Below are 17,923 nucleotides of genomic sequence, written 5' to 3'. Positions count from 1 at the left end.
AAGCTGATGCAACGTTGCAAAATATTTTCATCTGAGCCACATAAAAAGGTCAGAGGTCAATTTTAAATCATCGACTGTTGATGATTCAATCTTCATTCCCTCCTATCTACGCAGATTATCATCATTTTGTATTTCTACTTTAGCTCTATTCAAACAACTATTTTTACTATTACTCACTTCGTGCAATAACAGACGTCTCGTGCCCAAAAATCAAAAACGCAATTGTCTACTTTCGTTTTTTCAAGAATAAGTGGTGAAAATCGGGTTGCCGTCGGGCGGCCGCAAGAGAAGTTAGCCAGATGGGCATTCTCGACTTTTTCACGAACTTCAGTCCGCTGAGTTCGGCCATCGACATTGTCTGTATTGAACAGCCAGGTAACATCTCAATTTTGGCTCAATAAGACTAATAAATAACCAATAGATGGTACCCTTCGCGCTTCTCCGTTCCATGTCCAAATTGGCTTCGCGACTTCGACCCGGCCTGCCGGTCGGACCGTCAACATCAATGTCAATGGCGAAAGAACGGAAGTGACGATGAAGCTCGGACGTGGAGGCGACGCATTTTTTGTAAACATCGATGAAGATGGCATAATTTCACCACCAGAAACGCCTAAAAAGGGATTCCACCACCATCACGCTAGAAGGAGGAAAAATAGCAACTCGGAACCTGTTTTTGATCCGGCATCAGCGTTGTCTGATTCCGAGATCGAATGTACAAGTCGCCCAAATATACAGGTAAATAATTATTTCTACGCCACATGTTTATCTGATTCAGGGATATTTATCCGACCCAGAAATCGAGTTCGGTTCATCCGCCCTGCGACCTCCTCCGACACCAAGCCACGTTAAAGTTTGGAAGTGGGGCCAGTTGCCAGTGGAAGAGTCCATCTCATCGACAAGCAATAAGTCTGAGCACTCGTACAAAAGCGCGACGTCAAGAGAGTTCGAAGTACGCACATCAAACAGCGACCCGGTAATTAGTAGCGTGCCTGAGCCATCCTCTGGACCAAGCGAGAATATCGAGCAACCATCTGGCTATGATGCTGATTCGATGATCGATTCCACGGACGATGAAGAGGAAGATGACGAAGATAGTAATACAGAGACGGAGCCCTTCTTCGGCTGCGGCGTTCAAATTTCTCTTTGCGGAGGCCCGGGAGTCCCAGAAGACAAAATAACAGCGGAGCAGTTCGATCGCTACCGAGTTAGCTGGGAGACCTACTCGAAAGATCCAAGAAGCATCATCGAGAATCCCAGACTCGTCATTCGCGAAAACGATCGATACATGAATTTCCTTACAGTGGCATCCATTCTCGTGGCCAGAATCTTCTTCGAAAGTGATTTGGACCAAGAAACAATACAGAAACTAAAAACTCCAGCGAGACGCCCATGGTTCTTCGGCTTCGGCAAAAGCAAGCAGAACAGCAGATCTTCGATAGCAAACAATAATGAAAATAACTCGTTAGATGACTCGTTAAATGAGGAGAATAGTACATCACCAACGAAGCCGAATACATTCGACAGATTCAAAGGAAAAACACTGACATTAGAGCACGAAGATTTGGTCAAATTAAATCTCAAACCTGGAAGAAACAAAGTGGAGTTTATTGTAAGCTCTTCATTATGTCAGATTTATACAATTTTGATTCTAGGTCTGCTCAAAAATGCAAGGCCTTGGGTATGCGGAAGCGAGCATTTACTTATGGCACCATACTGACAAAATTATTGGTAATTCAAGTTTCCAATTGGAAATTATATTTATAATTTTCTTATCTGTCTCTCCCAGTTTCTGATATTGACGGAACAATAACCAAAAGTGATGTGGTAGGCCAAGTCTCAAACATTATTCACGTCGAGTACTCGCACGCCGGGATCCACCAATTGTACCAGAACATTGCCAGGTATCCAGAATAATTATGTCGCATATTTTCAAAATGACTTTCAGAAATAACTACAAATTCATGTATGTAAGCTCGCGGGCCATCAGCCAAAGTCACATGACAAAGACCTATATCAATTGGTCAGAAAAAGACGGAAAATATCTACCAAAGGTAAGACCAATCATTAATTCAGCAATTTAATGATCCTAGGGGCCTGTTTTGTTAAATCCTTCATCACTGGTTTCGGCCTTGCTGCGCGAAGTATGGACTCGTAATCCAGAAGAGTTCAAAATCGATTGCCTCACTGGAATCAGAAACTTATTCCCTGAGTTTTACCCGACGCCGTTCTACGCCGGCTTCGGGAACAAAATGACAGATGAGACTTCCTATCTACACGTAGATTACATCTCTTACGAAAAGATTATTACATTTCATTTAAGGTTGAAATCCCAAAAAAGAGGATATTCACAATCAGTAAAAAAGGCGTCGTCAAAAACTCTGATCCTTCGCTCCAAAAGATATTCAAGACAAATTATAGCTCCATGGCGGAAATCGTTGACTTCTTCTTTCCCCAGAGAAGGTTAGAAAATAGTCCATTTGTGATCTTCCTAATTAATTGCAATAGTATGACTACTTCGACATCTTCTCTTCAACACTTAGAGAACAAGTTCTGGCGAGATGACCTCCCGGACATTGACTTTTGTGAAGAAGTTTTCACGGGCAAAGACGAAACAGAAGAAAGTAATGAAAGGGAAAGAGAAGAAAACTCAACCCGAAGAGTCCGCTCATACTTTGACTCCCCAGCAACCAACGAGAAAAATGAATCCGCGCCCGTCGAAAATCCAGTACAAGAGCCTGAGCCTACTCAATAAAAATGATATCTTTCTTCAGTCATTTTAAAAATATACTCTGTCTTAAAAAACAAACTGTATTTCCACTTATGCTCTATTTTTTCACAAATCATTTACTTGTCACTCTTTCTTCAATCCCGCACATACAGATAACAATAAAAATCGTTCGAAACTGACTGTGAATATCTTCAGATGTTCGGACGGAGGGATTTGATTCGAGGCTTCCAGAGGAATCTGTTTCTCTCAAGAACATGCATGCGCCGCGGAGCTGCAATTTCTGCGGAGCTTACTGCGCTAGAAAAGAAATATATAATTGATTTAAAACGGGCGCCTTCGTTGTTTGCTTATGAAATGTCTCATCGAAAGGTCATTGAGAGGCTTCTTATCGGTAATTTATTTCTTTCGTCTTTCAATGCTATGTTTTTCATAAGAAAATGAGCAAAACAATGATGCTCTGCCTGATATGGGTCCCGTGATTCCAACCAACATTCCTACAGTTCCTATCATCGTCGCAACGTCGAATCCCATCTTCCCCAAGTTTAAGCGAATCATAGAAGTTAACGATCCAGTGTTGCAAAAACTTATTTTAAAGAATATCGGCCTCAAGTTTCCATATGCCGGCATTTTTGTTAGACAAGACGACACTATCGGTAATTCTATGATTGTTTTTCATCTTTAAGCTCCGAATTAAGATGATAACGTGGCATCTTCTGTTTCCGAATTGTACACTACTGGCACTTTGGTCCAGATCGAAGAATGTGTCGAAATGAAATCGTCCCTTCGCCTTCTAATCAGCGGCATTCGAAGACTAACCCTCGACGGCGCCAATGCCGAACGTAATATGAAAATCGAAAACAACAACAATCGCATTTTCTGGGGTGACGTTTCGAATGTGAAAGAAAATCTAATCATCAACGAGCAGACAAAAGCACTGAGCGCGGAAATCATTCAAAGTTGCCGTGATTTAATTCAAATTAATCAACTTTACCGAGAAGCTGTTCATCAAATTTTGAGCCAGGGAGTGCGGGTTGTCGATGATGCCGCGTTTTTGGCCGATTTCGGAGGCGCCTTGTCCAGTGGCGATACAGCAGAGAAGATGGCGATCTTGACGGAGAAAAATATTGAAGTCAGACTTGCGCTCTCCCTCGAGCAAATTAAAAAGGAGCTGCAGCTTTCACGAATACAACAGGACATCGGAAAGAAAGTCGAGGAAAAAGTTCGAAAAGCGCACGAAGATCACATGCTCCGCGAACAGCTCAAGGTCATTAAGAAGCAGTTAGGAATGGAAAAAGACGATAAAGAAACCGTCATTCAAAAGTTCCGAGATGCTATCAAGGATAAGGTGATTCCAGAAGCTGTGAAGACGGTGATTGATAATGAACTCGGACGACTCGAGTTTTTGGAACCAGCAGCCTCTGAGTTCCAAGTAGCAAGGAATTATCTAGGTTATTAATCTTTGTAATATACGAATAACTAGCAATTAAAGATTGGCTTACTGTATTGCCATGGGGAACAGAAACTGAGGACACTTTGGATCAAAATGCCGCTCAAACTATTCTTGATGAAGATCATTACGGGTACTACTCATTTTTATTTCATACATTATTAACTTTTTCTCAGAATGAAGGATGTAAAAGATAGAATACTGGAGTTTATCTGCACATCACAACTAAGAGGAAGTGTCCAGGGTAAAATTCTCTGTTTTCATGGTCCTCCTGGTACCGGTAAAACCTCTATCGCCAAGGTAGGGTTTCCTCTAAGAATTAAAGACGTAATCATAGTCATTAGTCTATCGCTCGCTCACTGGGTCGCAAATACTACCGATTTTCTGTCGGTGGAATGTCAGATGTAGCTGAAATAAAAGGACATAGAAGAACTTATGTCGGTGCAATGCCTGGAAAACTCGTGCAATGTTTGAAAAAGACTCAGTCAGAAAACCCGTTGATTCTTATTGATGAGATCGACAAACTCGGCCGTGGATATCAAGGCGATCCTAGCTCCGCTCTTTTGGAGTTGCTCGATCCGGAGCAGAATGTTGGATTCCTCGATCATTATTTGGATGTTCCAATCGACTTGTCTAAGGCGTTGTTTATCTGCACGGCGAATGATATTAGCACAATCAGGTATTAGCCGGCTAAGCATCGTTTTCTAATAAAATTTTAAGTGGGCCGCTCCGTGATCGAATGGAAATGATCGAAGTCGCGGGCTACATCACCGATGAAAAGGTCGAAATCGCAAAGAAATATTTAATCCCAAAGTCGCACGAAGAAACAGGAATCACGGAGGAAGACATTTCGTTCAGCCGAGAGGCGCTAGTGTATCTTATTGACAAGCATTGTCGGGAGTCTGGTGTCCGAAACTTGCGAAAACACATCGAGAAGATCTTCAGAAAGGCCTCGCGAAAAGGTGAAAATTAAAGTAGTAGTAATGAAATGAAATCAATCTTCAGTCGTAAATGGAGAGAAAGTGGAAGTAACAGTGGACAACTTGAAAGACTTCGTTGGACCTGCTGTCTTTACCAAGGTTCGTATTCTGAAAAATAAATCATGTGATGATTGCTCTAGAATGTTTTTGAGTATCTCACACCTTCAACCTTTCTTTTGCAAAAGCTACCAGATTTTTGTGATTTTCAAAGATGATTTTTAGGATCGCATGTATGATGACCCACCAGCTGGTACTGTTTGTGGTCTGGCTTGGACATCCATGGGCGGATCGGCTCTCTACGTCGAAACTGCCATCGTTGAATCAAGTGACGGAAAAGGCACTCTCAAGGTGACCGGGAACATCAAAGACGTCATGAAAGAGTCTACGTCGATTGCTTATACTGTCGCAAAGAACATCCTTGCCGGCACAAAGCACGCCGACTTTTTCAAAAACAACAACTTGCATCTTCACTTCCCAGAAGGCGCCACGCCAAAGGATGGCCCAAGCGCCGGCGTGACGATTGTTTCAGCTCTGTTGTCTCTTGCCACTGGAGTTCCAATTCAGGATGTCGCGATGACTGGAGAAATCTCGTTAAATAAAAAGGCTCGTTTTTCTATAATTAATCTCGCAAATAATTATCTAGGTTCTTGCTGTCGGAGGAATCAAAGAAAAGATTCTCGCTGCCAAACGAGCTGAAATCAAGAAGGTCTTCCTGCCCGTTGACTGTTTGAACGAGTACAACAAGCTCGACGACGTCATCAAGGAAGAAATCGAAATTGTCTTCGTCAAAGAATATCGCGAAATCCAAGAGCAGCTTTTCAAGCCAACTGATTTCTAATTGAAAACATCGTTACTCACTGACCAGCACTGAAATAATCCTGATAATATCTCAATTACAGCAACACGGAAAGAAGGAAAACTGAAACCTTTTAATTTAGTGTCGATGAGTTCAGCTGCATCGTCGGCGAAGGTTCTCTCGACAGAGCTGACGAAGCTCACAAAAGAGCCAGTCGAGGGGTTTAGTATATCCTTAAAATCGGATCACAACATGTACGAATGGAAAGTCGTGATCTTTGGGCCTCCAAAGACGCTCTACGAAGGTGGATATTTCAAGGCAGAAATGACTTTCCCCAAAGACTATCCTTACAGGTAAAGTTTTGAAGTACTCCTTGTTGTTTGCGACCCATATCAACTCAAGTTTAGCCCACCAACGTTTCGTTTTCGAACGGAAATGTGGCATCCAAACATATACGAGAATGGCGACGTCTGTATCTCAATTTTACACCCTCCAGTCGACGATCCTCAATCCGGCGAGCTCCCTTCCGAGCGATGGAACCCAACGCAAAATGTCCGAACAGTTCTACTGTCCGTGATATCTTTACTGAATGAGCCAAATACTTATAGTCCAGGTAGAATCATCGGTATCCTCTCTTTTCTGAAAATCTACTTCTTCAGCTAATGTTGACGCTTCTGTGATGTATCGAAAATGGAAAGAATCCGGGGGCGCAGAGGACGAGTACAAGACTATCATCGTTGCGCAGGTCAAGAAGTCACAAGAAGATGCCAAAAGAGATGGCGTAAAAAGTAACCATGAGTTGAATAAGTATTGATATTTGTATCAAGTTATATTATTTAAAGTTATACATTTGAACGTTTCTTTCCGTTAAATAACATATTTTTAGTTCCAACGACACTAGATGAGTACTGCATAAAATGGGCGCCAGAGAAAGAGACCGTCGAAGAAATCGAATCCGAAAACTTTTGGTATGACGATGATGATGATGATGACGACATGGATAGTGAAGACTACGAGGACGATTGACGCAAAGTGCTCCTTTTTCTGATCCTAATTCAAATTCATACTCGAGCTCCTCGAAAAGATATCCCCTCTAATGAAATCAACGGCGTATTTTTTCGAGGCTTATTCTCACCAATTCTAATAGCGCGTTCAAGTTAATATCTATCAAGAAATTGTATTAACAAAGCTTCCTAATTATTTCCCTACCTTCTGGTATATTCTTAATTTCAGCTTGAATTTCGGTCAAACCTTTTCGTTACAACATGAACCAGAGATTTTAAGTGAATATACAACTTCTGTAAATATTCAGGCTTTTTGTCCAAGTATACCGGGCAAGCGATTTTCATTGTTAATACATTTATTTATTATTTCATTTCCTTTTCGGTTCAATATTTAACATTTTCCGATAATAAACTGGACAACTCTTCAAAACTCAAATTTTGGCACTCCGATCGCTTCTCGTTAAATTATAAAACTTCTCAAATTCACCTCCTCAGACCTTTTCAATTCTCTACCTACAATATGAATAAAAACAAGAGTGCTACATTAATTCAACAAGAATAAAACACAATTCTGAAGATTTTTCCTACGAATTGTGATTTTTGTTATGATTTGGTTTGGTGAACAAATCTATATTTTGCGTCTGGATCTGTTCGATTGCAGTTTTCGGGGGTTAAATACAGAAAAAGATAAATAAAATCAGAATAGTACAGGTAAATGATCCGCAAATTGTTCTCGGCGCGCCATGCGGGTGACTTCTACGAAAAGCTATACTTTCTCTTGCTCTTCCTTGGCCTCTTCTTTAATCTCTTCCTCCTCTTCGATCTCGTCGAGAGAGTCTTCTAGTGGTGTAGCCAAAGGTTCGTCATCTTCTTTTGGAGTAGGAGGAGCAGATCGAGCTGAGTTCGGGATGAACTCAGGGATGCTCTCGCTTCGAGAGAAGATGCTTGAGAGCGAGCTGAATGCATAAATTGGTGATGACCTAATTGTCCATATTTTACCTAGAGTTAGACATAGTTGGGGTCTCCGCGTAGACAGGCACAGCTGGCACGAAGTATGGAACGTAGTAATAGACCGGCATTGGACAATACTAAAAACTAGATGGGAGATATGAAAATATAGAAGTAGTACCTCTACGTTCGGATCATACTCGTAATTTTGGTTGTATCCGATGTCATAATCCTCGGCGACCTCGTAGGGCTGGAAAGCTTGAGCGGTCGGTGGCCGCATCTTATGCTTTCGTGGAGCGTCTTCGCGGATAAATGACTCTCGGGATTCGGACCTCTTGCACACAGATGGTTTATCCTGATGAATGCATCGGTATTACTCCGCGCTTTTCGATAGTTCTTACCATTTCAGTTCTTGCTTCAACTTTCGATGGGCTGATGCTCGTGCGGCGGACAAAGTGAGGTAGATCGCCCTTGATCGGTTCAATCGCGTCCCTGTTAAGAATTTTTGCGATGATATTTCCGATCTAAAAAGTTAATTTAGCTTAGTACCGATCAGTCATTTACCGTTCCGTCTTGCTGGTATGGGACTGGAAGGATCTTGACTTCCTCAAGCCCGGACTTTTTCTTTGTAAGTGGACATTCGCAAAGAAACTTCGGCTCCGACTTAAAAAGGCTAGGAGAGTTTTTTTGTACTAAGTGTACCTTTGCAATTGAGCTCTTTCGGAAAGAAATAAGTTCTTCAACCGAATATTTGTAGGACTTTTCGCTTTCTGTTGCGGAACTCAAACTGATGTCGAGTTTCATGGGAGCGTCGATCTTTAACTTTGGCAAAGTCTTTGACGAAAAGTTCTTTTCGAATGTCCGGGCGATCTTTTCACGATTTTTGCGTCCTCCACGAGTGCCCCGTGTCTTTTTCTAGAGCAAGTTGTTATTTATCTGCCAGCTGAACCTTTTACCGATTCAGTCCGACTATTTCCGGCAGGATAAATGATTGCCTTAATAAATGGATGATAAATGATGCTCGGGTAAATGCTTTCTTCATCAATACTTACCTTGAAAACTTTTTGTTTCGAATTTCCTTCATTTTCCTTATCATTCTCGTTGTTGTCTCCACCTGGGCCAATCTTTATAGGGGCTTGCTCCCGTTTTTCTTTACGGGGAACCGTATTTGAGATGTCGCTTAAATTTTAAATTATAAATACAATCTGCGTAGATCTTAACAAATCCTAGTTTGAATGCAAGAAATATTAAAAAATGGACCACCCGACTAGTAGACCTGTTGAACCAAACGATTAACAATTGACTTACCCAAAAGGAGTAACCTTTTCGCTTTCCATCATCGTTCTTGTCTTGAAAACTGCAAAGTCAGACTGAGGAACTCCTGCAAAAATCATCAAACAACAATTTTCTTGCGTAGCTCTAGAGATTTCCACCACCTTTATTTCAGCTTGAGCCTCTGGGAGACATTGATAACAAATTGATCTAGCGTAATTCTGTATGCCCTGCGAAATCAAGGAAGAAAACGACACGTGTTTTAGCATAAATATACGATAAATATATTTTTGTGAAAAATATGAGTGGCAGATAAAGGAGTGAAGAAAGTGGCAGTGAAAGCTCTCTCACGAATCAGAAAGCTTTCATAAATCCTTCGACGAACTCGTCAGCAAGTTGTTCGTACTTTTCCTGCGCCGCTTCCATCTCCTCCTTGTTTTCAGCGATGCGATTCTGGATTTGCACCAGCTGAGTGTGGAGGTTAGCGTCGCGAAGACGAAGAGCAGCGAGCTCCTGTTTGGCGTCGTACTAAATAAATGATCGATGATAAGCTCAAGAAATAAAGACATACCACTTGTCTCGCCATGCTAGACATTGGCTCGCTCTCGATCGCAGGTGCAGGTTTTGCTGTGTTTTGAAGGGTTGTCTGCGGCTTAGGAACGCCAAACATTCCAAGCTCGGAGACATCGGTGCCACTGTCGGAGATTGACTCCGAACTATCCTCTTCAGTGTCCTCTTCTTCCTCAGTTGACTCGGCGTTCTGCAAAAATACTCTGCCGTTCTCTACGTAGAACTCTTCAAAGAAGACCAGTTAATGAGAGAAAACAGCAAATAAATCTTACCTTCGAACATTTTAAGGACGTTGAGAAATTTCTCCTTAGAGAGTCCAGGTCTTTTCAGAACGCCACTCATGAAATCATCGTTCAAGAGCCCAAGAATGTTGGAGATCGACATGCTGTCGCCGTGACTCTTGAGCTCCAACCCAATGAATTGCCTAATTATATGTTAAGCAAGGAATTCGAAGTTTGATTCTTACCGCATTTCATCGATACCATACTTGCGACTTCGGATTGTACTGACCTCGCTCTTTGCGACTCTAAAATTGACGATAAAGAGAGTAAATAGTCATAGACTTACGAAGTGTCATCCCTAAGGCTCTCAAGTTTGGCCTCTTTAGGCTCTCCGAGTACGGAGGATGACATGGGCGTCCTACGATCGACGCAAGCTGGCGGTAGATCGTATGCAGATCGGATGCTGTCAGTGCGAGCCACGCTTCCGACTCTAGCCTCATCTTTCATTGACCTGATGCTTTCAGGCCTTGGCTCATGATTTTCGGAAGAAGATTTCATGCTTCCATTTCGTCTCATTTGTTCGTGCGCTTTTTTAATCGACGAAATGATCGCATTTTTGTCGTAGCCTTGAAAAAACTCTTTAAAAATTGAGCAAGTAAAGCAATCCTTACTTTCTTCATCGCTGCTATCAGTGGTAGGAGTCGAGCTGTACGATTTCTCGACAACGCTGGGTGGCCGTTTGATGGTGATCGTGTTTGTTTCGTATTCCTTGCGGTCTTCTTCCTGAAAAGAACTTTCAGATCCGGCTCTTTTGCATGAGCCTTACCAAATTGTAACCGTTAAATACCCGAGTGTGATCCGTGCGTCTGTCAAACTCATACGACTTCTTCATCGAGTTTCCAGCACAAGCAGGAACAACAGGGCTGTTGACAGGCTTTCGCTGGAACGCTTGACTCGTGTTGGAAGCATTTGAAGATCGTCGCGAAAGACTTGGCTTTGATGTCTTTCGACCGTAGCTCGATCGGTAGCTGTTCTTGGAGGCGGAACTGCTAGCACCCTTCTGCGCCGGCGGAGCCTGCTCGATAGACTTCGCGAATTTAGCGGACTGGCGCGCGATCTTCTTAGTCTTTTTCGGCTTTTGCAAGATTTTTAATGGCTAATAACTTAATTGTTGCTCGATTGTTTAAATCTTTCCTTAGCACTCTTCTGATGAGAAATCAAGTCAGACACATGCTTCGTCTCTTGAGTCGGAATACCCACCCAAAGTTTTTCACCACTAACAGTCTTGCCTTTCGAGCGGCAGAGATCAGTCTGCTTGGTCAGCCAAGCTTCGATTTCGCCGGTCGTCTGCGCTATCGGCTGAAAATCGGGATTATTTTTGTAGTAATCCTTCGGGAGTGGGCAGCCGAATTCGAGAGAGTCTGGACCGGGCAAATTTTGTTTTTCGCTGTATTCAAAAAGGGGATCAAAAAGAAATTCTTTAAAGAAAAAAAATGAAAATATTGGATCCCCACTCTTGAACCGCCTTTCTAATATCTTCGTATTGCGGGTCTTGCATACAACGAAGTTTTGACAACCCACCTTTCGGGGGGTTGACTTCTGGAGCTTCAGATCCGCCCGAGATCATTCCCGAATCGGAGGGCCCAAGTTGAGTTGCAGGTTGGTTACTGTTATCGGACGTGAGCGACTCATTATGGCGTTTTAGATAACTGAGATCGAAGCGCTTGCTTTCTGAAACCTCTCCGAATAGGGGTTCGGTATCGGACCCCGAAAAGAGTTCGTCAGTATCGTAAAAGCACGCTGGCTTGCGCCATGGATCCTCGACCAATTCTCGCTTGCTTGACATTCTTTTTTCCCAAAAATCTCTTTGTAAAAATCAAATGAAAATGCTAACCTTTTTCGTTTAGCTGAGTCACTTTTTAAATTTACCAATTGGATTGATAGTTCTCGAGAAAATGCGATTCCCACGCCCGGTCCGATAAAGTCTGTCGGACTTGAAAACACCCGTTTCGAAACTTACTGTTTTGAAGAAACTGCGATACCAGTTGTTCAGCTGAGTAGTTGTCAGGCCTTCTTTGAAGCACAGAAGTTGAGATCGGATGGCTAAATGAAATTTCTTAGTGTTAAATAAGCTTTCACTTTCTAGCGTGAAATGATTTATTATCAAGTAGCTTCAATTTCGATCGTCGCAATCTCTTTACCATATTCTTGGAAGTCAGTTGAAATAGACTCAGAGTCTTTTTTATGCATCTCTAGTTTCGGAAATTGAAAAATTGAAGAAAACAAAATCAAAGCTCTGCGCTTTTCGGAATCTGTCCCCCTCGTGCAACGTTTTACCGGCCAATAAGCAAGCCCATTTTTTCGAACCTTAGGCTAGTGTTTTAATGACTCACCAACTTTTGTCTTGTCCCTCTTGTCGCTATCATTGGAATTCATCTCGGCACTGGCTGGGCTGGGAACGATTGGTAAGATAATCGTTGGTGGAGAAAGGAAGAGCCACGGGACGAAGATAGGTAGCGGCGCGAAGATGAAAACGATGCGCTTGTTGGGGTCGCAGAGATCGCCGATGCCTGGTGCAGGGTTGCAGGGCGTGATTCCAGCGCTAGAATTGACCTTACTCCTTATTTCTTCAAGAGTTTATAATGTTTACTGCTATTTTCGCAAATGAGAGGGTATTTCAAGGAGGAGTACCGAATAGAAAGGACTGACGCGCTTGATTACCTGGAATAACTCTGGAAATGGTAAGACGGGACTGCTGATAAGTGATGAAAATAATGAGAACTTGTGGCTGCGTGGGTGTATTCTCGAAAAACGTTGAAGGGATCTGCTACAGGTAGCGAGGGAAGTAACATATAACTTCTCAATGCGGCACTTTTGGGGGGTCTTCACATGCCACAGGCAAAGAAAGAAACTAAACTGGCCCGGGGTGTTGTGTCCAACACAAGTAAGCGACATGTTCTCGAGATTATTCCAGTTTTGAAATGTTTTTTCGCAGATTTTTCGACTTTTTCGAAGAAAATATTCCCGATGAAGGGGCTATCATCACGAATGCAAATCCCATTGAAAAGAGTTGATTTCCGCTCAGTACTGAGAAAATGAAAACGAAAAAGCTCGTCGCAAAAGAATTAAAAGTAAAGACAAATCAGTAATCTCGATTACAGTCAATGTTCAGCACCGAATCGGGCAGAGAGAAAAGAAAGAATGTCGAATTCTGAGTGTGATTTACCGAGTTCTTTTGATTGTTACGTTTCTTCTCGTCGTAGGAAAACGTTTTGGGCAAATAAAATAGTTTTAACAGAAGAAGAATAATCCTAAACGATTTTATAAGCTGTGGTAGCCCTCGTCATGCGGCTCCCACCGGGATTTTCTAAAGGAAAATCACCCCTGTTTGAAGCTGATAAACACGGATTGGCAGCTGTAGAAAGTGAAGAAGGATCTGCGTTGACAATTTTGAAAAAGGCTCATGTATCGTTTGCACCCGAACCGAACCCAGGAACGTGTTTCATCAACCAATAATCATTTTATTTGATTTAAGTTTTGAAACGGCTAAAAGTTGCTATTTTCCTGCTTTGTTTTTTCTTCCTGATCATTATTTTTGAATTTGCCTTTATCTGTTTGTACCCTGTTTATCTTTGAACATGAATATCATTAGTAATGATTCATTACTGAAATAACACCTCTTTCATTTTCTTTCTACAGGTAAAAATTGAGCAGGAAGACAAGGAGGAGTTTTGACGCAATCAAGTTATTTCTGGATTATTCTTCTAGCAAGTTCGTCCCGAATTGACGCAATTTTACCAGATTATTTGATCGCAGTTAATAAAACATGAGTAGAATCTCGTTTTGCGCTAAACTGGCTGCATGTTCGACACTCTCACTAATCAAGAATTAATCGGACAAGACCAAAAACGCGGCCCGAAATGCATCGTGAATAGCCATCGTATACTATTCATCGCCATTCGATACGAGTGTCGCTGGTCATCAAGTATTAACGTTGATTCCACAGTAGCTCAAGTGTCTGGCTGACGCAGTTCTAAAATCAGCATCAACTTCAGCGATCTGAATCTTTAGGTATAATAACATGCGTTTCCTTGGAGTAGATACTTCAGAGTTAGAAATAGTTTCTCGAAGATCAATTGGCTACCGGTATTGACAGTAGCGAAATTGCACGAGTAGTTGTCCAAGTCAGGTTAAATCATGTAAGATGACGGAGATGACTCCATTGAAATCAACGAAGAGTCCTCTCTTTGAAATATTTTCACAGCATCCATGATTCCTATTGAATGAGTTATTTAGATGTTGGCAGTCTTTTGCTCTTCCTTGACTGAAAACGAAAATTTTTTGATGGACGAATGCGACTGCTAGGAATCTCATCAGCTAGAAGTTCTAGTCTAGAACTCGCAATTTAAATAGTTTCAACCTTGAACCTGTCAAGCATTCTAGCTGCAAAATGTCCTTTAGTTCAAAAATCCAAGCAGTTTATTTATTAAGCAAGAAACAATTGCTTGATTCACCTGAATCAAGTAGATGCTTCTTTTGAAGTGAAGGGCATCCCATTTGTAGATCGATATTCAGTCTTGATGAATTATTGAGTTTGGTAAAGCTGCGCGGCACCAGTCGGTCCTCACGCTCTCCAATCTGCGAACGCTGTCAGATGACTTCTAAAAAGGAATGAATTTTATCGAGCTAAATTTCTCGAAATTTAAGAGATGCGACAAGCTAGAGGTGTTATGATCAGAAGCACGTAAAATCTATTTATTTGCAAAACTACCTACTACTTTAGCTTTATTTTTTCTCACCTCAAAAACAGTTTTTTTGCTTCTCCCAATTCTAACATTTGGAAACAACAATCCAGAGAAAACGAAGCAGGGGTCTGGATTTTGCCCGAAAGTGAAAAGCGAAAGCGAAGCGAAGGCGAAAATTTTTTAAAAAATTTTAGCGAAAGCGAAGCGAAGCGAATTAAAATTTCAAAAGCGAAAGCGAAGCGAAGCGAAAATTTTCTTTGTAAAGCGAAAAAAAGCGAAATTTTTTCATCATTTTTTGGATGAATAAAATACATTTTTCTTTATACCGATGATTTTTGATGATTGCCCCGAAAACTAAAGCCCGAATTAGCGACACCAAGCGAGCATTTGCCTCGTTTTTTCATGCCTGGAGGACCCCTCCTGGTGGAAGAATTTTAAATTGAAAGAAGAATAATCTTCTTGAAGGGAATTCTTCATTCAGCAAATTTCTCGTCACGTTAACAAAATTTTGCTATAAAATAATTTGCTATGGTAATTCATTTGAAGTCATGAAAGGCCCCACAGAATACTATGTAAAACCATAATTTAAATTCGGGATGAATGAACTGGGGTTCATTAAAAAATAGGTGTGGGTGGGGTTGGGGATAGAACTGAGACTGATCATCTCTAAACTATCTTCTTATCCCAGCCTACATCAAGCCCATTTAAATTAAAAAGCCAGGGACGGGGCTGAGACGGCCCGAAGGTGGTGGTGTTATTACGTAAAAATATTAAAGATGTCACAATAATCAAACTTGAATATAAAAAAAATTAAAAAATTCAATGAACAATAAAATAAATAAAAACGATTTTATTCTTAATTCTAAATCTAAGCAAATTCCTAGTGGCTGGATATGACCAAAAATGATGGTTTTAGGGGTTTCGAGAAGAAAGCTTTGGATTTATTTGAAAAGATTTTAATATTTTAATTATCAAATAATAGCTAATCGAAATTTTTTTGAAAAGCGAAAGCGAAGCGAAGCGAATTGAAATTTTCAAAAGCGAAAGCGAAGCGAAGCGAATTCGCTTCGCCTCGCTTCGCTTCGCTATATGGCGATTTCGCAAAGCGAATCCAGACCCCTGAACGAAGGGACCAAAAAGAGACAGGACGAGAAACAACGTAAAAAGACAAATCGAAGGGAACAATGATCCTTCCGAAGAAATATCAGAGACTCAAGAAAAATCAACAGCATTGGTTCGGATGACAAGATCGGGTTATTTGCCACCGAAGCCAGAATGGCCGCCAGAGAAGCAGAAGAAATGGGATCAGTATATGGCCGCTTTAGGAAGATATCCAGGTAATTTTTTCAGTTTTATAAAGTAATTTATAAAGAGCAGAACTTTTCTTAACGTTTTCAGAACTTGCCCAACCAGGCCAGAGCCCCCGTAAGTTAAAATTATACCAGACTTTTTAACACGCCTTGTCAGGAATCCTGACATCTATACTCAACACATCTAATTTTTGCCAATTCATCATCAAGAATCAACCAAAAACCAAGCATCTTTTTTTTCAGAAAAAGAGCAGCCAAGCCAGTACAAACGTGAAATACAGTGCTTCACATGTGTCAATGCGAAAACGAACGACGAGTGCAATGCTGCAGGACAAACCACCTGTCAAGTAATGCTCCTTTTTGGAATAATTTTACAGTCATGCATAAATTTAGCTAGCCGATGCGTCGTGCATGACAGAAGTCAGAAACTTTGGCTACGGCGAAAAGCTCATTTCAAAGAAGTGCAAAGACAAAAACTCCTGTCACATTCAGCAAAAATCGAATAATTATTCCGGAAGATGGGGAAAACAATGTCAGCCAGATTGGTTCGAAAGCGTTTGCCGATGCTGTTGTATGGATGACTTATGCAATGCTGCCGAGCTTCCATGCTTAGGTAAATCGAACAAGTTGAAACCAAAAAGGAAAGGAAATTTCAGGCGTCGTTGAGGAGAAAGATTGCGACTTAGCTCCTACCTTGAAGCCTCTTAATGGAACTGTTTCTTGCTCAAATGGAAAGAAAACCAATTCTAAATGCACAATTACTTGCGATGAAGGTTTCACCATCAGGTAACAAATGACATTGAAGATATCCACCCTGATTTTTTTTAATTAAAAGCGGCGGAAAAGGAGATTCAACAGCAATAAATTGCGCTGGCAGTGGCAAGTGGAGTGGGCTTATCAATAACGCGTATCCAAAATGCGAAAGTAAGCTCAAATTCTCAAGCGATTCAAGAGCCGTATTAATATTTCCTTTCTTTTCATAGTCAAAAGATGCCCGTTTATTCTCGACAATCCAATAGAAGGTGTTACGTCATGCAGCTTGGGCGAGGAGTATGGATCGAGTTGCTCGATATTTTGCAACCAGGGATACTCTCTTACTTTCAAAGAACGAGTCACCCCAGTAGATCAACTTATCGTATGTCCTTGCTCAAATCTTCATCATTTCTTAACTCTGTTCAGGTATCATGCGTGCTCGTTGATGGGCAACTAACCTGGCAGTACAACGAGAGCCCCGAACTTGTTCAAGAAGAAGAGCGTCTTCTTCAGGATTCTACGAATATGCCAACATGTCAATGTAAGATATTTTTTTCTTTTTCCTCCGAGAAAATTCCCATAGATTATTTTTGGTATTTAAAAATGACAAAATAATCTTCTCTGACATTATATTCGTGTCACGTAACGAGAATCGAACAAAAAGTCTGCTTACGAAAGAAATTTTAGTCAGCAAATGCGAAGAGCTAAGAATCAACGGTGCGTCGATGTCTTGCACAGATTCGAACATGTACAAGTCTGTGTGTACGATTCAATGCAACGCGGGAAGAAGACGCCAAGGACCGGCGAAACAAATCTGCAGAGGTTTACAAGTTCCTTCTTGGCAGGGAGTCGATGAAATCGGAGCGACCAAATGCGGTAAGGATTAAATCTTTAATATCATAATCAATTTCGTTTTTTCAGTACAAGACATTGATGGATAAAAACCGAAAAGTTACAAGTTAGAAAATGACCTGTACAGTTCCTCTCAGTTTGTAAATTTCCTTACACCTGCACAATATTTCAAATATCTCGCTGGAAACAAACAATTCATAATGAATATTCAATAGACTCAGAATAAATGACAAAGAATGAATCCAAAATTTCTTGTAAAAAAACATGGTCATAAGACTTTTTCTTTGAAAGACGGTA

The 17,923-nt window shown here is 41.2% G+C and overlaps 6 protein-coding genes across 8 annotated transcripts; 3 read left to right on the top strand and 3 right to left on the bottom strand.

Moving 5' to 3' along the window:
• Positions 1–50: 50 nt before the first annotated feature.
• On the top strand, positions 51–6,074 carry LOC145696139 (lon protease homolog, mitochondrial-like). Of its 2 annotated transcripts, none has more exons than XR_014133791.1 (10): positions 51–375; positions 422–735; positions 776–1,609; positions 1,653–1,728; positions 1,787–1,901; positions 1,946–2,051; positions 2,091–2,276; positions 2,321–2,460; positions 2,506–3,119; positions 3,163–3,304. XR_014133791.1 is itself a non-coding variant. In XM_081773128.1 (10 exons), exons 1-10 carry the CDS (start codon positions 2,924–2,926, stop codon positions 5,991–5,993), a joined length of 2,610 nt encoding a protein of 869 aa, XP_081629254.1. In that variant the 5' UTR covers positions 2,903–2,923; the 3' UTR covers positions 5,994–6,074. The 2 variants fall into 2 exon arrangements, 1 of the variants encoding a protein (XP_081629254.1); XM_081773128.1 differs by lacking the exons at positions 51–375; positions 422–735; positions 776–1,609; ... (3 more) ...; positions 2,091–2,276; positions 2,321–2,460 and adding exons at positions 3,424–4,176; positions 4,218–4,308; positions 4,352–4,475; ... (3 more) ...; positions 5,378–5,758; positions 5,799–6,074 and having other exon boundaries at positions 2,903–3,119; positions 3,163–3,381.
• On the top strand, positions 6,067–7,503 carry LOC145696150 (ubiquitin-conjugating enzyme E2 R2-like). Its single transcript, XM_081773143.1, has 4 exons — positions 6,067–6,304; positions 6,359–6,564; positions 6,611–6,739; positions 6,838–7,503. The coding sequence occupies exons 1-4, from the start codon at positions 6,099–6,101 to the stop codon at positions 6,975–6,977; spliced, it is 681 nt and encodes a 226-aa protein (XP_081629269.1). The 5' UTR covers positions 6,067–6,098; the 3' UTR covers positions 6,978–7,503.
• Positions 7,504–7,573: 70 nt separating this feature from the next.
• On the bottom strand, positions 7,574–9,327 carry LOC145696143 (uncharacterized). Of its 2 annotated transcripts, XM_081773134.1 has the most exons (9): positions 9,212–9,327; positions 8,956–9,082; positions 8,860–8,898; positions 8,606–8,818; positions 8,468–8,566; positions 8,305–8,427; positions 8,085–8,258; positions 7,955–8,043; positions 7,574–7,911 (listed from the first exon to the last, which is right to left on the bottom strand). In XM_081773134.1, exons 1-9 carry the CDS (start codon positions 9,295–9,297, stop codon positions 7,722–7,724), a joined length of 1,140 nt encoding a protein of 379 aa, XP_081629260.1. In that variant the 5' UTR covers positions 9,298–9,327; the 3' UTR covers positions 7,574–7,721. The 2 variants fall into 2 exon arrangements, with proteins under 2 accessions (XP_081629260.1, XP_081629261.1); XM_081773135.1 differs by lacking the exon at positions 8,860–8,898.
• A 120-nt stretch (positions 9,328–9,447) lies between these two features.
• Positions 9,448–11,098, bottom strand: LOC145696575 (uncharacterized). The gene is made up of 7 exons (XM_081773639.1): positions 10,793–11,098; positions 10,638–10,749; positions 10,313–10,592; positions 10,212–10,271; positions 10,018–10,169; positions 9,747–9,970; positions 9,448–9,703 (listed from the first exon to the last, which is right to left on the bottom strand). Exons 1-7 carry the CDS (start codon positions 10,856–10,858, stop codon positions 9,530–9,532), a joined length of 1,068 nt encoding a protein of 355 aa, XP_081629765.1. The 5' UTR covers positions 10,859–11,098; the 3' UTR covers positions 9,448–9,529.
• Positions 11,098–12,851, bottom strand: LOC145696576 (uncharacterized). Its single transcript, XM_081773641.1, has 4 exons — positions 12,688–12,851; positions 12,360–12,568; positions 11,987–12,069; positions 11,098–11,325 (listed from the first exon to the last, which is right to left on the bottom strand). The coding sequence occupies exons 1-4, from the start codon at positions 12,816–12,818 to the stop codon at positions 11,131–11,133; spliced, it is 618 nt and encodes a 205-aa protein (XP_081629767.1). The 5' UTR covers positions 12,819–12,851; the 3' UTR covers positions 11,098–11,130.
• A 3,009-nt stretch (positions 12,852–15,860) lies between these two features.
• Positions 15,861–17,715, top strand: LOC145698289 (E-selectin-like). Its single transcript, XM_081775489.1, has 9 exons — positions 15,861–16,048; positions 16,265–16,368; positions 16,415–16,634; positions 16,678–16,807; positions 16,857–16,945; positions 17,005–17,156; positions 17,201–17,315; positions 17,462–17,650; positions 17,696–17,715. Exons 1-9 carry the CDS (start codon positions 15,952–15,954, stop codon positions 17,713–17,715), a joined length of 1,116 nt encoding a protein of 371 aa, XP_081631615.1. The 5' UTR covers positions 15,861–15,951.
• Positions 17,716–17,923: the final 208 nt, after the last annotated feature.

Source organism: Oikopleura dioica, chromosome 2 (genome assembly GCF_907165135.1).
Source record: "Oikopleura dioica chromosome 2, OKI2018_I68_1.0, whole genome shotgun sequence".
Lineage (NCBI taxonomy): Eukaryota > Metazoa > Chordata > Appendicularia > Copelata > Oikopleuridae > Oikopleura > Oikopleura dioica.
This window is presented reverse-complemented; position numbering and strand designations above follow the sequence as displayed.